Source organism: Ambystoma mexicanum, chromosome 3p (assembly GCF_040938575.1).
Source record: "Ambystoma mexicanum isolate Mex_15411 chromosome 3p, UKY_AmexF1_1, whole genome shotgun sequence".
Taxonomy (NCBI): Eukaryota; Metazoa; Chordata; class Amphibia; order Caudata; family Ambystomatidae; genus Ambystoma; species Ambystoma mexicanum.
The window spans coordinates 902,692,450-902,711,312 of NC_090925.1; the positions used below are offsets into that span (position 1 = coordinate 902,692,450).

At 45.4% G+C, this 18,863-nt stretch overlaps 1 protein-coding gene across 1 annotated transcript in view; it reads left to right on the top strand.

Annotated features, from left to right (window-relative positions):
• IMPA2 (inositol monophosphatase 2) overlaps positions 1 to 18,863 on the top strand; it is a 452,625-nt gene that overhangs the window by 336,901 nt on the left and 96,861 nt on the right. The window contains exon 6 of the mRNA XM_069652140.1: positions 16,465 to 16,573. Within this exon, the coding sequence (XP_069508241.1) occupies positions 16,465 to 16,573 (109 nt within the window). The remainder of the gene's footprint in view (positions 1 to 16,464; positions 16,574 to 18,863) is intronic.

The following is an 18,863-nucleotide window of genomic DNA, read 5'->3' on the forward strand; positions in this document are numbered from 1 at the left end:
TCTGGATCCTGTGGGGAGCTGTGTGGGCTTGCTGGGGCGGCCCAGTCGGCTCGGAGGGGCCTGGCCGAGGCTCGGGCAAGCGTGGACTGGAGGCACCCGGGGCTGCGTGCCGTGGCCGGCGAGGTGGATCAGCTGCACCGCCTCCTTCGATGACAACACGCCGGGGCTGGCATGGGCGGCGTTGAGGGTCATTGCTGGGCCCGGGTGAGGTGAACATGTGCCGGCGGGGGAGATCATCGGCGTGTACACCTCCCCCCTCCCCCACCTACCTTCTTTTTTCTTTCTTCTTCACTGGACGTTGTTGATATCGGGTGTGCTGCCCCGTGAGAAGTGTTGGGGAGAGGGGGGCCTAGCTGGGACGGCCCCACCCTCTCAGCGAGAATACACAACTGAAAAGACCTTGCTCCCGAACTGCGCCCTGTGTGCAGGTCTTGTGGCTCCATCTGGTCCAGCATTGGAGGGACATGCTATATATATACATCCCCTTCATGCTCCTCCACATCTTCATTTGACTGTCATGCCGCCGACTCGTAGAAGCCACTGGCGGCTTTGGAAGCTTGGCGCTGGCGGCGCCATTAGGTTGTTCCATCTTGGTTTTTCACTTCCTGGGTTTGCGGTCTAGTCTTTTTGTTCTGTCTCTTTCGTTTCCGTATTTAGCTCTGCCTTTTTTTCCGGCTCAGCGCGTTGCAACTTTGTTTACCGCTCTGTTGCTGTGCTCTTCCCGCTCGTACACTTTCCCTTTTAGCAAGTGTACCCCTGTTTCTCTCTTCCTGTCTGCCTTTTGCTCTGGATTTTAGTATCTCGCTACTCGTCCTTTCCAGCCCTGTCTTTCCCCTTTGCCTTCCTTCTTACTTTTCCCCTTCGGTTGTTTTCCTTTTTCAGCCCTGCTGCCTTTTGCATTCGCTCTCTCTCTTTTTGTGTTTATTTCTTTTCTTCCGCGACCCCTTTTCCTCGGGTTGCTGCTTCCAGTCCTCCGGAGATTCTCCTTTTGCTACAAAGCATCGGCTGCGTTGCACTTACCTGTATCCTGTCTTCTGCCATGTTACATCTACGACGTGCAATTTACCTGAGAACTGCCCTCCGCTACAACGCCATTGTGTGCTTACCATTCAGGACTTCCATTCCAATACGGATCCGGGACATATTCCATCGGGTCCTGGACTATTCGAGTCAAATCATCAATCCGCTGCAACAATTTACACGGAGAGGTTTTTTTTAAGCAGCTGCTTTTTTTCCTCTCCAATTGGTCTCTGCGGAAAGGGGGTCCCCTGCTTCCCTGTTTAGCAGGGAATCAGGGTGGCTTCTTACCACGGAAGACCGTTCCTCTTCTCTAAAAAGAAGAAGTCTAAGAAGAAGCTCCACAGGCGCGAGATCTCGTTGGAAGAAACAGGTGAGGAGGAATGGGAGGTGGACAGCGATAGTGCTGATACACAACCTTTCACTGCAGATCGTGACATTGGCACTTAGTCTGTAAACCCTGATTGCGTTATGGAGGAGGAGGCCGGGCTTGATCCACAGAGGACATACGTGCTTCGGAGTGAAGTGCTGGACCACTCCCGCCCCTACGTTGTCGCCCCTCACCAGATCACGCAGCGTTGGGTGGGTCCCTGTCTGTTACTTGGGGGTGAGCCATTCAACTGAGGCGCTAGGTGCCATCCACATCGAGTCTGCTGATAGCTGTTTCTGGTCCCCTGTGGCCTCCTATGGGGACGCTGCCACTTCATCGATCCTGAGGATTGGCCATTTTAACACGTTGTACACTAGGCCGGGCTCCCTTCTCTCCCCGGTTCAATACTTGGAAGAGAGGAAGGAAGAAAGAAGAGCAGGTAGAAAAGGGTGGAAGAAGGGAAGGAACGGGAGAGGGAAAAAAGGGGAAAAGGGACAAAGAACAGTGACATGACACCTCAAGAATACTAACCTGATCCTTTCCTGTGTTGAGGTCTTGGAGACTGCGGTAGTCACACTGAGCACCGGCCGTCAGAGGCTTTTGCCGAGATGGGAAACCAAAAGAAACTGGCTACAATGGAGCAGTTCGCAAGATTAGATTGTGACTCCCCTCCTCGAGAGGAGTCTCCAGGCCCTTCACAGCTGGATGTAGCGACTCTTAACCAGACCCTGCTAGCTTTGAAAGGGAGTACAGACAATCTTTGCATGGAAATCGATGCATTGACGTGCAAGGTGGATGTTTCAGCCGTCCAAATAGAGAAGTTATGTGGCAGGATGTCTGAGGCTGAACACAGGCTTGGTCTGGGTGAAGATAATATAACCGCGCTCCAACGCGAGGTTGCCACCCTCAAGCAATCGGTGCACAGAATGGTCGCCAAGAACGAGGATCTTGAAGGGAGATCCAGGCGGAACAATATCCGGATTACGGGGGTGACGGAGAGTACTCCGATCGACAACATGGAGCAGTTTGTTGAGAAGCTACTCCAGGAAGTACTTGAAAACCCACCAGTCACGCCCTTATTCATGGTGGACCGGGCCCACCGTTCACTAGCAGTCAGACCCCCCCCCCCCCGGGTGCCCCGAGAGGGCCATCATAGCTCGAATCTTCAACTACTGTGACCGCGACATACTGCTATGAGTGGCAATGGAGAAAGGGTCCTTGAAGTGGGGATCCGCGACAATCCGCTTGTTCCTGGACTTCAGCCAGAAGGTACAGGATCAGAGAAAACCATTTCAAGCCATCAAAAATGTCCTCAGGCAAAAAGGAGTCCGGTGTGCGATGCTATACCCAGCCAAACTTCGAATTGTCCATGATGGCAAGACATTTTTCTTTACATCCCCGAAGGCAGCGGAGCATTTTGCTATGGAACTTCCAGATCTGGGGCCCTCGCCCCAGAAATCTCCTTGAGCAGAGTCAGCCTAATTTCAGGTCCCCATTCCAATCGGGCGACCCTCACCTCTGTGAGATGGGTTCGCCCCCTGTATGGATACCTTTGGGGCCATTCTATATCTAATGAACATAAACGTGGTTCAATAGGCATGGTAACCGGCCTCTCAGCAGTAGGAGTGTAGCGGCTGCCAGCACCCCCATGCCCAGTGGCAAGTTTCTCTCTTTTGGGGTTGTATTACAATGGTATGCTGGTGGCGGGTGGGGAATAGCAGCCAGTGGTTTGGTGTTTCTGGCGTGGGTGGGGGGTGGGTGGGAAGTTTTCAGTTATGTGCAGTTGGCGCATGGAGCCCTAAGGGGTGGGGTAAGTGGGAAGTGTTTTTTTAGGTACCTACTTCTTCATGCTTTTGGGGCACTCACTGCAACTTAAGGTTCACCACATAGTCATAATTGGCCCCGGGAACCGTGGCGGGAGGATTTCCTGGTCCGGGGTGCTGGGGTTACACTTGTTCACAATCACTTTTGAATTCTTAATTTATTTTACATTAATCAGCCCACTGAGAACATACTCGGCAGACTCCACCTTCAGCCCTGCGGTGTCGTGACGCGTCTCCAGAGAGCTGCTCCCCAATCTAACATGGTCATTACACTTGCCACATGGAACATTAGGGGGTTCACCAACGGGGAAAAAAACTTGCCTTATCTCGAACTATGTTAGGGGCCATCACGTGAAAGTTCTGTGCATTCAGGAAACCCACCTGGGGAAAGGGCACAAACTTCCCCCTCTGCACGGTTGGGGGATCCATAGGTATGGGTCATCATATACTACACACTCCAGAGGGGTTGCAATATATATTCATCACCAGTTGGAATTTAAACTCCATAAAGTACTATCCGATGATGAGGGCCGGTTTGTCCTGGTGGCGGGGGAAATTGCTGGGTGGTCCGTGGTATTGGTAAATGTATATGGTCCCAAATACGATTCTCCGGAGTTCTTCCAGTCCTGTGCTGACCATTTACGATCTTTCTCCGGATACGAGATAGTGTGGGCGTGTGACTTTAATTTGGCCATATCACTGTCACATGATAGATCCTCTACTGTGCAGCTGTCCCTGTCCTGAGCGTCAAGAAAGTGGTTAGCTGTTGCTGCAGATTACTCCCTGGTTGATATATGGCGACTTCACCACCCGGATGGCTGCGAGTTCACCTTTTTTCGAGCGAACACGGGAGCTCTTCCAGGATTGACTATATACACTTGTCTCCGGGACTGGCACGTACATCTGTCAAATCCTCCATTCTCCCTCGTACCCTTTCTGATCACTCCCCAGTCCTCGTGCAGTTCCTGGGTCCATCCTCCGTCCCAAGCATCTCAGGTGGCGAGATTCAGGGCCCCTGCACTTGAGGACGTTGCATTTCGGCATGAAATCCACCGAGCCATCTCAGAGTTTTTCCAGATAAATGCTGGTTCTGTCTCAGACCCCTCAGTGGTATGGGAAACTTTTAAAGTGTATGTTCAAGGGTGGTGTATCTCGCACAAAGGGGGGGTTTTGAAGTGTATTTGCAGATTGATTATGACCAAAGAAAAAGACTTGAAGGGTATGGAGGACCTTTTTGCCGAGAATAGGTCTCCGGAGCTTCAGGCCAGGTTGGAGTAGGCGAGACAAGAAATCCGCTCGCTGTTGGCGGACGAAAAAAGATTCTTGGGGGATCCAAACGCTGCCGCCAGATCTGGCGAGGTCGACCGCCCAAGTAGAACTTTGGCATGGGCTATAAGGCAGGAACGCCATCTAGATCCTATAATCGAGGTGGAGACACAGGAAGGAGACCTTGTCAGGGATTCTGGGGGGATAAATGCCGCATTCCGACGTTATTATGAGACGTTATATACGTCCCAGAGCACGGCCAGGCATGACGATATTACTCAGTATCTAGATAAAATTGCCCTGTGTTGGCTGGACCCAGCAGTAGGCTCCATATTGAATGATCCCCCCACGGACGAAGAGTTTCTCAACGTCATTCAATCCCTACCTAATGGCAAAACCCCTGGCACCGACGGTATCACTGCAGAATTATATAAAGCCTTTCCCTCTCTCCTTGTTCCTCATTTGCGCAGTATTTTTGAGGCGGCCAGCTCGGCCGGTGTGCTCCCCGAATCCACCAGAACAGCCTTGGTGACAGTGTTACTTAAATCGGACAAGGACCCGCGACATTGTACCTCTTACAGGCCATTGTCGTTGGTGAACACCGATAATAAGATCCTGGCGAAGCTCCTTGCTGACAGACTGTTAACCTACATGCCCGCTCTGGTCCTCCCAGACCAGGCAGGCTTTATACCTGGCCGTTCCACACAGAATAACCTACAAAGGTTGTTCACTCTGATGCACAATGTTAACACGGAGGTACCAATAGTAGTGGCTGCGCACGACGCCGAGAAGGCGTTCGATTCGCTCGAGTGGCCTTTTCTGTTTGAAGTCCTTCATCGGGCTGGCTTGGGCACCACATACCTGCGCTGGATTCGCCTGCTGTATACCTTTCCTCGGGCCCTGGTGTATACAAATGGGGTCCAGTCAGAACCAATCTATCCGTCCCAGGGAACCAGACAGGGTTGTCCCTTCTCCCCCACCCTGTTCGCCCTAGCCATTGAGCCGGTGGCATGTGCCCTAAGGGAGTATCACGCCCACAGAGGGGTTACACTTCACTCACATACGTCCATAGTTTCTTTATACGCGGATGACATGTTAATCTACATCAAGAACCCAAAAACGAATTTAGAACCCGTGGTGGAGGAGATTACTAAATTTGGTGCACTATCTGGTCTCCGCATAAACTGGTCTAAATCCGAGGTGCTCCCCCTCACCGCAGGTGTCTCACAGCAAGATGTGGGGGATGCCTTTGCCTGGCGCCCGCAGGGTGTTTAGTATCCATGTGTACACGTCCCTGAGTAAGCTATATGAGGAAAATTACAGTGCAGTGCTGCAATACTTGGAGCATAGAGTAGATACTTGAGTCTCTCTCCCTATCCCTCAGGCTGCTCGAACAGGGTCGGACTGGGACAAGAAATAGGCCCGGTCACCCAAAAAAAAGTGGCCCACCCCTCGCCTCACGACCCTTGACCTCTGATGACATCACCAGAAGTGATGTCATTTGACCCCACCTCAAAGTGATATCCCGAGAAGCGATGAAACACAACCTTTCACCCCTTTTACAAAGCAGGAAGTGTCATCAAATAGCATCGTCACTAAGTACACTAAATTACTGTGAATCCAAGCAGACGTCCAAGGCCAAATGATAATATGTTATTGTATAGCACTTACGCTTAAGCTCTTTTTTATGAAACAAATATGCATACAATATAACCCAACCAGTGTTGGTACTCATTTATCGACCTAAGAAGGATAAAAGGCTTTTAGAAAATTATTTTTAAAAAATTGGACAAATATTTTCTTTTTCATTTTGTTTTTCAAAACCGGCCCAATCATGGCCAGAAACCGGCCCCCACACCCCAGGGACAATTTTGGCCCAGCCACGGGCCGAAAGGCCGAGAGGCCAATCCAACCCTGTGCTCGAATATCGCTTATGAAGATGGTGGTTCTCCCGAAGTTATTATATATCTTTAACAATGTCCCGATATGGGCCCCCCCGCTCTCTTTTGGAAACGAATAAGGGGTTTGATGCTCAAACTAATTTGGGCTGAGAAGCACCCTCGGGTCTCTTTGGACACTTTGACACACCCGTACTCCCAGTGGGGGCTGGACGTACCTGATCTCTTTTTGTATTTCCTGGTAGCCCAGGCTCAATACACTGTAGGGTGGTGGTCCCCCTCGCCTGATCTACCACATGTGCGACTTGAGAGAGCTATTACCCACCCAGATGATTTTAGGGGACTTATATTGGCTAAGCGGGAGAGGTGCCCGAGGGCTGAAGTACAACCCATAGATATCTCCCTTAGGGCCTGGGAGCACTTGGCGAAACGGGCCGGAAGAGCACAATGGTACTCCCCAGCCATGGCTATATATCACGTCCGAGGCAAACCGCTCACCCATGAAAGTATTTTCAAACAACATTTCACCGGCTTACAGGTCCTCATCCTAGGCGACCTCGCCCCAGATGGTGCCTTCATACCCTGGGATGTCCTTGCTTCTAGGGGGGCATGGACCCCATTTACGCAGCTTCTCTATTACCGGTTGCATGAGATGTTGAAGGCCAGCTGGCTGGACTTCCCAAATGCCCCCCTATATCAGCACTATTGACGTATACCACCGCTCCATCGTCCACTAGGAGGTTAATTTTGACAATGTATGGAATGGCGCGTGCGCTCAGCCGCCCTCCCTCGGACCAGTATAGGGTTAGATGGGAAAACGCCTTGGGGAAAACCTTGTCTGATGACCACTGGGGGCTGATCTGTGCCCAGAACAAATCTATCTCTTCCAATAATAGACATCGCCTAATTCATTTTAAATTCCTACACCAGATAAATATTACTCTCCTCTCACTCTGCACAAACTGTTTCCCTCTAAATCTCCAGACTGTAAACGATGTTGCCAATCCCCGGTGGACTTTTACCATGTGGCCTGGCTATGCCCGCAGATCCAGGTCTTCTGGTCCAGCATCATTGAGGCGGTGGCGAAAATGCTAGATGCTCCAGTTGATCCTTCCCCCGAGGTTTGGTTACTGGCCCTAATTACAACTGGTTCCTGGAATGAGAAACGTTTAGTTGGTATGGCCTCTGTGGTGGCCAGTACACTTCTAGCACGCGCTTGGGGGGTGCCTGCATCTCCTCAGTTCCACCACTGCCTTAATCTCATGGCGAGTTGTGAGCGTAGAGAAACCCAATACAATCTAACCCTTCCGTCAAACTGCAAACCGAGGGACTATCGGATGGCCTTCCGGAGCTACCAGTCCATGGTGGAGGATCAAGTGGACAGGTCGGAAATACAGACTTCACGGGTCACGCTCCCCGTTGCAGGGCCCCAATGAAGGCACATATGAGGGGTTGGCTGGGCTGGTAACATTTGAGATATGTAGGATGAACCTCATGAACTCAAAAGGAATGGGCCGGTGTGGCGTAACATGTGAACTGTTTCATTACTGTGGTATTCAGTGTTGTTAAGAAGTGTCTCTGACAAACTATGGAAGTAGGTGGGGGTAGGGGCTGGAGGGAGGGGGTTTTGGTTCCGTGGGCCCAAAGTTGAGTTCTTCTGCTGTGTTTAATTTTGTCAAAAGTTAATAAACACAGTTTAAAAAAAAAAATCATAACAATTACACAAATTCAAACAAAGGCATAACGCAGAGTACCTCCCAAATCTGGAATCCAAGAAAATTACCAATCCCAGTATATTGGTTTATCCGTTTCATTAAGTCTTTCAAACTTTGAATGTGATTTTCAATAGACTGGGAATGGCCGCTTAAATTAAAACAGCACATTCATTCAATTGCATTACAGCCCAGGTTATGTTTCAGCAACAAATAATCAATAGCTTCACGATTTTGCAAATGGTTGAATTTCTAGTAATTTGGTTATCTAGAAGCAGTTCCTCTAAAACTGGCGAGGTATGATTCAACCCTGTCACTATTAAACATGCTAATTTAATCAAAGATTTATAGCCCCAGCAGCTAATCCCCAAACTCCTACCAATGAATATGCATGAGCCAAAACTTTTGATTCTGACAACAGGTGCACATTTGAGTCACAGTCTGGGAATAACCTTATAGATTCAAAATGTGATCTTCTCATTCGTTGTAATGCTGGTTGCAAAGGAAATATCATTAAACCAAGTGAGGCTAATATTAGCTGGAATGTAAGTGTAAGTAGTGTTATCAAACGAAAAAAGCCATCCTGTCAGAAGTTTCACATGGTTCAAGTGACTAACCGCTACAACTGTATGATTACAAGCCATAGTGGTGTTTACATTGATACTTGTGCTTGAAGCGCGTGAACACAACTTCTTCTCCAACACAGCTTGGTTGTTCTATTTGATAATGTTTAGTTGTTGACATTTTCCAACCTCCCTTTGTTCACAAATCATTTTATATCACATGTCACCTTGGGTGACATTATATGTCACTATCTGGGTAAGATGTCTCCACTTTTGGTTTGTTTCTTGGCAAAACGTATTCGGAAACTGAGAATGATTGCCGCACATCTGAATCCTCCACTAAAGAATCGTTGTGTTTAACTCAAAAAAATCTGTCGCTAAATTGAAACAGGCTTTGGCACCGCTACTAGACAGGTGGTCAGAAAGTCTCCTGCATTGTGCACATCAGTCAAACAAAAATGTGAAAGTTTAGAACATTCTGTGCCAGATATGCCCACATGTTCTCTGTTTGGGCAATCCTCAGCGAATACCTCTGCCTTGCGATCTCCTGTCCACGCCGCATCATGGTATCTTTAAGTGCTTTGAGAATCCAGATCTTCATGCCTTTTGTGGCTGGTGTGCCGACATTGGGTGACCTTTGACATTATTTCTCATCATCAGCGCACTCACATTGGTCAGCTGAACAGATACAACACCTCGTGTTTGTTGCAGTGTGCCGTTTGATTAGCACCGAATATGCCCCAGAATGGGGATTCAAAGTTAACGCCCAACCCGTGATCCAGCGCTACTAATGTTGGACCGGGTGACGCTAACACAATTACAGTTGGGCGGTATTGTCGCCGGGATACTGCCCAACTCGTGATGAGGCCCATTGTAGGCAAATTGAAAATCCCTCCGCTGCGCGTGCCTTTGGCAACAAAGCATGTATCTATGAAGCAATTCCCGGGGGACATAAGGACATTTCAGACACCATTAAGCGATATTTAGAAGCGGGAGTATTACGTCCAGTTACTACTGCTTGGAATAACCCACTCTGCCCTCTAAAAAAAGGAGATGGGAGCTGGAGAATGACAGTGGATTATAGAAAATTGAACAAAGGCACTCCCCCTTTAGTCCCTGCAGTCCCAGATGCTATCACCTTGATTGAGAACATACACAAGGTTGAGGGAACCTGGTATGCCGTTTTTGATTTAGCTAATGTCTTCTTCTCTGTGCCAATTGCTGAGGAGTGTCAGGAGCAGTTTTCATTTTCTTTGAATGGGCAACAGTACACCTTCACAAGGCTGCCTATGGGGTACTGCAACAGCCCAACTATTTGTCTCCAGCTGGTGGCAGATCATTTAGACAAAATGCCATGCAAACATGATATTCATTGCATTGATGACATTTTGATTTAGGGCAAAGATGAGCAAAATGCGCAAAATCAGTTAGAAGTAATCATTGACGGGTTAAAGAAGGAAGGGTGGGAGATTAACCCTAATAACAGTCAAGGGCCACTTGAGACTGTGGTATTTCTGGGAATTCAGTGGCATAACGGGCATTGAGAGATGGTGCCGAAACCACACATGTGAACAAGAAACAAGCTCAGCAGTTCATAGGGTTGTTTGGATTTTGGAGACTGCATATACCACAGTTAGGGCAAATATTGGCTCCGCTCTACAATGTGACACTGAAGAGGTATGCATTTGAGTGGGGAGAGGAACAACAGAGAGTGTTTGATTTGGCAAAATGCACTGTGCAGCGTGTGTTGGATTTATGGCCTTTGAAGTTAGGAGAAGTAGAGTTGAATGCTTCTGTACAAGAATATTATGCTAACTGAAGCCTATGGCAAAAGCAAGACCTAAAACGAATTCCCTTGGGATTTTGGAGTCGTAAATTACCTGAGGCCGGTGATGGATGCACTCTGTTTGAGAAGCAATTATTAACATGCTATTGGGCTCTTGTTGATAGCGAGCAAATGACAGTGCATAATGATGTATTGATCAGGCCTGAAATCCCGATTATGCAGTGGGTTTTGAATTCTCCTAAAACACACAGCATAAGACACGCACAAAAAGCCAGTATAATCAAGTGGAAATGGTATATCCAAAACAGAGCAAAATCAGGAAAAGGTTGGGTTACCAAACTACATGAGCAAGTGGCTAATGTACCACCTGTAGACTATATACCGCAGGAAGTGAGTGAAGTGCATGAGTCTCCAGTAAAATGTGGAGTACCTTATGGGGATTTGACTGTAGAACAGACAGACCATGCCTGACAGCAATGGCTCAGCCTGTTATGTAGGAACTGAGCCCTATTGGAAAGCTGTGTGATATAATCCCAAGACAAAAAAGATCCTAACAACATCAGGTAAAGGAAAGAGCAACCCGTTTGCAGAACTTTATGCAGTATATCAAGCTTTGAAACAAAAAATACCTGGTTAATGTCACTTGTACAGAGATTTATGGTCAGTGGTTAATGGGCTAACTACATGGCTGCCGATATGGCAGAAAAATGGGTGGAAAATGAATTCCCAAAAATTGCGTGAAAAAGAACTGTGGCAAGATATCTGGGAAATGCTATCACAAAGTGAGGTAACAGTGTATCAGGTGGATGTGCATTGTACTGTTGACTCATTAGAACGCTTGTTCAATTCTGTGGCAGACAAACACACCAAGATTTCTGCTGTGGACACAGAGGCTCACGAGGGCGATTTGGAGGGTTTGTCCAAGTGGGCTCACCAAAAATGGGGACACATGGGAGAGAAAGCTACTTGCAGGTGGGCACAAGCTCAGGGGCTTAGCATCCCTTTAGAGGGATTGAACACAATAATTTTGCAATGTCCTGTGTGTCAACATCCGCAGCAGAGACCCATCGCTCATATTGTCTAGGGTACTTTACGAAGAAGCAAGTTGCCGGGTCAAATCTGTCAGATCGATTATATCGGTCCTATGCCAATCAGTAAAGGTTGTCAGTATGTATGTACACTTGTGGACACATATTTGGAATATTTGATGGTGTTGCCATGTAAGAGAGACACACAACTGAACACCATTACATTATTAGATCAGAATACATTGTATTACAGTTTGCCCTTGCAAATACAGAGTGACAATGGCTCATACTTTAAAAGCAAGTTGAGTCAGGAATATTGTTAGGAAAAGAACATTGAATGGCTCTATCATGTACCATATCACCTCGAAGCGGCGGGTTTGAATGAACAAATGAATGGTTTGTTGAAAGAACAATTGCTTATATCAGGCAATGGCATCCTGGCAGGCTGGCATGATCGTGTGTTTAATGCTGTGCACATTTATAATAATAAACCATTGACAGAAAATGAAACACCCTTAATGCGAATGGTAACACCTGCATTGCAGATGAAGAGACATTACTGTACTGGGAGATAGTGGCAGGTGCTTAGCTCCATACCGTGCAACCCCAGAAACTGCAGTAGTAGACTTGCAGGCTCACCATAACTCAGATTAGAACCCAGAGGTATAATAGTCATTGAAACTGGGATTGGAGTACAGATTCCAGCAGAACACATGGGATTGATTGCCCCTAGATCTGGAATAACATTCAAGGGCATCCAAGTACTTGGAGGAGTAATAGATGCTGATTACCAAGGAGGAATTAGTCATTTTAATGAACAGCAGAGACCAAGTGCTACCGATTCATACGGAAGACAGGATAGCCCAACTGATTGTCATACCTGTTAAATTGTCCATTATCAGGAAGGGGGAAGCTCCTACCATGTTAACTACTCATGGAAATGTGGTTTTGGCTCATCAGACAGCATGGTACCAGGTACAAAGGTGTCACATCAGGCAAGGACTCAGTAGTTTTAGGGATGGAACCTAGCAGGAAGAAATGGGACTATGTGCCAGCAGACAAATGCTAGTCAAAATACTGCGCGCTTATACCGCGGGTGGTAATTGCGCCGAAAACAGGGCGCTAAATCAGATTTTGACCTCCAGCAAAAAGCTGTAAGAGCTTTACTGCCGCATATAAGGGCTACCACCCAACTCGTGATGAGGCCCAATAACTGGTGTACAAGTCAATCCATTTACTCCAAATTTATATGCCTTTCCTACTAGTCCAATGTCAATCCCTCCAGAATATCAAAACCAATTATATACTTGGGTATCGGTACAATCAACACTTGATATTTCTGCTTTGACAAATTGCTTAGCTTCATTTCCACTCCTGTCTGCACTGCGGGTGTCTCCTTTCCCCCAAGCCCAGTAATGGTAAAGTGTCGACCTGTAAATCTTGAAGCAGAGATCTGGGGCCCAACTGACATACAATCAATAAGCACCATGGAAAATAAATTCTTGGGGTCATTACTCATGCTACCAGTGTGCACTCCCGGCAGAGCGTGCGCATGGAGTGTAACCTTTATGCACTTGAAGATCTCATTAGTGCAATACCATTATTGTTTTGTGCTAGACTGTCGTCTTCGCCGAAACTAGCCCGCTATCGAGATGTTCTGATGCACATGCTGTCCTTGGAAGGGGTGAATTCACTTACTTGGTTCAATCATGTCAAAACATGGCTGATAGAACTGAATCTTGGTGACCGCTGGGCATCTCCAGAAGCAATCACTGGGGATACAAAGGGGTCCATCAAACGGGCAAGTGCTGAGTTTTCACGGTGCACTTCGGTGGCAGCTTGTGGAAGGCTTAGCACTGGCCGATCCTACTTGAATTCCAAGGCTGATTTTGGTTTCAAGGCCTATCTGGATTTGTTGCAACCTTGTTATGCGCACACGCTTTTTATAGAGTTCTGCATTAATACCCTGAAAGTTGGCCCCTTAATCCGGAACTGAAAGGGGCCCTACAGTGCATCTTGTCCAGTATGCGGAGAATCTGAGGAGTCTATTCATTTTATGCTTCTCAGTAAAGGCTATGTTGACCTTAGAGTGAAATACCTATTACCATTGTTTAAGCAGGCTCGTATTTGTCGAACCTAGGCCGCCATGGCCATGTGCAAGGCTCGAATAATTTGGATGCGCTATTCTTTGTTGGCAAAGATGTGTATAGGGCTTGGGTGAGGAGGACCAAAATGAGGGTAGTTATTGCTTCTGTATTAACTGTTTGTTTTATACAGTGATCACAATGCTTATGGTGTGTTGCTCTAACTGCTATGAATTATGTGCTATAATTTAATTGTCAAATAATTCAATCAATTGTGCAAAAATGAGTCTGGAGTATTTTAAAGTTTTATTGGCTGGTATTGCATTCTATGTAACTTGTATGGCCTATCCTGCAATCCAGTCAAATTTGCAGGTAAATCTCAAGACATACCTTAGGGCTCGCCCCCCTCCTTGCCTGCGTTTCAAAGGCATAGCTTTGGTAGAAAATGTTCCCAGTGGGATGGGCAAGTGACTGACCCATAGCCAGGTCATTCGGCCTTCCAGAGCCACTGGCCTGTATGTTAATCTCTTGGCTTTCCTACAGCTCAGTCTACCTCTGCATATGTGAACTGTACTTGTTACTGTATTGGTTCTGATTTCCTGCAGGATGTGCCATGCATAATTGTTGTCATTGGTGATTGTGGTAATATTGTTATTTGAGTAGACAGATGTAAAGGTAACTCACTCATATGCCAGTTATGCTAGTACATTGGGCCTCATTACAAGTTTGGTGGTGTGGGAAAAAAGTGGCAATAATTTGGTTACCGCCAGTTCTCATGCACCGCCAAACTATATTTTTGGTGGATTTCTCTGGCAGAATTACTGCATGGCAAATCTGCCAATTTTCAGAGGTTAAGTGGCGGATTCACCACAAGCTTTTTACTGGAGGTAAATCCTCCCCTTTACCTCCAACAATCGGCAGATCGGAATTACTGTGCAGTAATTCTGCCAAAACTGGGAGTTAGCACCAATTCTTTGTCGAGACAGGAGGCGAGCATTATGCTTTTCTTTCTTTATTACTGCCTTTACAGCAATTTCAAATTCAAACATTTTGACTTTCTCAAAACTTAACACATTTTTTGTTTCTTTCTGAGCCTTTGTGGAGGCTTAACACAAAAAAAGGAGGTGTAGTTTTCACTTCAATTTAAAATGTCTCTAAGAAACTACAAAACCCCATAATTCTCTGCTTCCTTTTGTTCCAATGGCTCAAGACCAGCTAATTCCAGGCCTAACATATGCAGCTGATGTGGTGCTCCTAGGTAGGGCCCCTATTACCCTTTAAATGTTATTGAATGCGTATGTGGACTTCATGATAATAAATACAAGCAAATTCAATGTGCAGATTTATCAAAGAGCGAATAAAAAAAAAGTGTGCCTACATCTTATGTGGATATGGTAGCTGTCACAAGAGTTAACATTTTGATTAACATGGATGTGAGGCTTACAGAATCAAGGGCATGGCAACCTCAGATAGACCACGTCGCCTACAGATTGATACACTGTAATATGGGCATTTTGCATTTCTTTTGCAGCATATGGTGGTCATGCTGTTATTCCAGCTTTAAAAGTCTATGTGGCTAAAAGTGTGGATCTTGCACTATTTGGTGCTGGAGTGTGGGTTAATAGTGCCCTTGCTCAAATTGCACTTACTGAGTGAAAGTTTCTACAAGCTTTTTTGAGGGTTTCCTGGGCAACTGCAGAGGAATTGTTATACTATGAGACTAATCTTACCCCGATTTTCTTTAAAGCTCATTTTGCGTCAGCAGGTTTATGGGGTTCGATATGGAGCAATGAACACATTGTTTTAAGCAGGTTGATGTTAAGGGACGTTCTGAGCGTTGAAAATGCCCAGAACATGCCCTGGTTGCGCTATGTGAAAAGCAATTGGTCAGATATTGGTCTGGCCCATTTGTTTTCAGAGCTGGACTTAATCGCCAAAAGTTCCAAGTGTGTGTTGAGCAAAGACAGTCTCAAATAAACTTCGGATTTGTATGTGTTCAGAGGATTTGAAACTAACAAAGCTTATTTTCTGCACCAACATAGTACTGAAGCGACAACATGAACTATTTATCACTTGTATCGAATAGTTATGCAAGAAAATGAATTACTAAACTTTGGATTCAACAGCTTCCCCTAATACACAGGCTTGGAAGTTGAAAACAAATGATTATACATTCGATAATAAATCTATAGAAACTGATACGCACATATACTTATTTTGGAAATTATATAAATTACTACGTAAGCGTTTCTTGATACCCCTTTTAAGACTGTTGAATTTGAGATATTGTCGTGTTGCATATTTGTACATTATGCAAGATCAAGATGTTCGAGGCTATATAGCACTGGAAAGTTTTTTAATTAATGATATAAATTAGGAAAATTCATTCTTTTTCGCTAGAGTTTTACATTTTTAATTTTTAGCATGATTTAATCCATTGTGTATATATTGTATCTATGTCGGTACTTTATAACATATATTTTTTTTAATTATGTGCTTTGTAAAGTTTTATGAATTTTATATTTGAAATAAACTTAATGATGATGGTGATAGTCCCTTTAAAATAATTACCTGTACAAATGTGCTTCTTGTTTCCCATGAAAGTCCATACCAAAAGTGCTTCTTTACCTTTGGTACGTTAAAGTATAACCGCACTAATCAGATATGGAGTTTGGTTTTTTTTATCGAAAAATTCTAACCATGGCTAGAAGTTCTGGAACTCTTTTTTTAAAAGTATTCTGCCATGGTGAAGTGTGTCTCAGTTGTACTGCGTGAATATAACGCATTACACTTGGAACTGTGACCTTCCTAGTACTGCAGACACCAAGAATCATGTGTAAACGCTGAATGCAAGGATACCTAATTTAATGATCTAATGTCTTGACAATTTGATTTTTTTCCCTGTGTTCACCTGCAGATATCGCGAAAGCCTTAGTCTTGACAGAGATTGGCACAAAGAGAGATCCGGCCACTTTGAAACTGTTTCTAGGCAACATGGAAAGGTTACTGAAGTGTCATGCTCACGGGTAAGAAAGTAGGCCAGTCCATGACGTAGGCCAATGTATGTGAACTCAAAGAATGTACATTGTTTATGTAGTCTGTTCGGTATGTGATTACACATTGGACCCTAGCTAAAAGGTTATAGATTTACCAACTGTACCTTAGGGTAACACAACAGAAGACTTTCTACCTAGCCATCCCTTTTTATCATTAATCTAAAGGCAGTGTCACCTCAAATATGAACTCGTGACAGTGCTTTCCTTAGCCTTTTTGAAGAGTAAGCAATAAAATGTTAAGTCTAAAAAGGTTTTAGCAATTCTGTGTTTTGGAAGTGAAAATGCTTCCATGATTAAAATATTGTTCATTATTTTCATAATCTAAAAAAGGAAGCCAATTGTCTGGTAAATAAAATAGTGATAGAATATTCTGGGTGTGACTAAATGACTATTGTCCAGAAATAGTAAAGGGGAGAGTGGTGGTATCTAAACCATGTGCTCCACCCCACACGTCTCCTAGTGCGAGAGTGATCCATGCATAAGTATGAAAATGATACCCAAATGAATTGTATACCTCGTTTGCCTCTGAAGGTAGCGTGGCCCGAGGGGCAGGTTATACTATTTCAGGATGTGTAAACCAGTAAGGAAGCATGCAAACAATAATTGCACTGTGGTGCCAGAATAAAATTAGAGTCCACACTGTATTCTCTACATTATAGTACATTACTCAAACATTGGTGGTAAGTGGTCAAAAACAATAAACATCCCATCCCTCTATAGCAAATACACAGATCAAGGCCTCTCTATATATGTGCTGATGACTCTGGGTATAAATGAAAGGAAATAGGAAAAAGTAGCAGAAATTCGAAATGATTACTTTAAAGATGTCTTTTAAGGCAATCAATAGTAAATTAAATCTCTATGGGGCGTAAGTTATAAAGGCCAGAAGAGGTCCTACAAGCATTTTTAGGGGGCTCTAGTCCATTCACAACTCTACCATAGTGTTTTCTAGTGGCTTGATAAAGTCAAGTTCGTCTTTTTAGCACATTTGTAATAGTGGGAAATGTGGTTCGATGATGAAAAAGCAGGCGATTCGTACTTAATAAAAAAAAATCATTAAATTAATTAATCTTTTGTAACACGGTTAATACCGTAGACCAGCCTCTAAGCGCGGGGCCAGGATTCAAACCTGTTTTGCTCTGCGTTGTCTTGCTTCCATGACAAATACATTGCCCATGAGCTATCCTCCAAGCTCCAGTTTGATGTGACTAGTTGAAGTGTCGGCCACTTCAGAGTTTGACTGGATTCTCTGAGCGGCTCCAGGCGGCAAAGCATAGCCCCTTGCAAAGGCAATGGGGAAGTCGGTTTGCATCAGAAGCTTAGTGGTTTTTTGATGTTGTCTTGGTGGGGCTTGGATCAGGTAATGCTGGTTTCTGCAACTAGAATTGCCAAAGGCAGCGCCCTTATGCTTGCAGGACTGTGGGTCTTTTCTATTTGCCCATTGAAGAAAAATGAAGTGTGCCCTGCTTTTCCCAGTCCATGGAAATAGTTCAGAGCTACTTGCAGGGTCAGCTTCAGTCCTGGGCATGCACCCTGCATACCGACCGTCTTCTCTGGCAGACAAGCTTTCCTCCCAGCTGTCCCTTCTCCTGTCCCCCAGAAGTGGCTAGCTGCCAGCTCCCTATTACATCTTGTCTTCTCCCTATTCAAGGGACTTTGGGCAACAGTAGCTCCAGCAAGAGTTCTGTCATGATTCATCTTCTTTAAAGAATATTCTAAAATATGGTTTTCCAAAAGGGGGTGTTTAACCCCGATATATAGTCAATCCCCAACAGGGGATTGGTCCTTTTGCAAGCCGTGTCTCTGTTACAGAGTTTCCCTACTTTGCAATGTCATACCCAGATTCCTTGATTTGTAGGAAGTCAGGGGTTATAAAAGGAATGATGTAAAACAAGGTGGCCAAAGTCGTCTTCCAATATATTTCTAGCCTCCTGGATTCCATGGACCTCGCCTACATCTGTCTGTCCTACATCAAAACGTTTTTATGCTAATTTGCCCCTTTCAATTATTCCAGTTTTGTCCTTTTGCTTTAACTGAAGTGCCTGTTCCCGGCCCCGTTCCTGAGAAAGCCAGTCTCCATACTTGGGAGGGCTTTTGGTTCTTTTACCAAAACAAAAACATATTTCATGGATGTAACTCCATCCATGGGTTATTGGTGTCTCGTCAAAGGCTGAAGCCTGCAGCAACTGTCTCTTTCATATGTAGGTCAAGTGATAAACCAGAGTGGACGGAAAAGGGCATTTTCAGTAAATTCAATTTT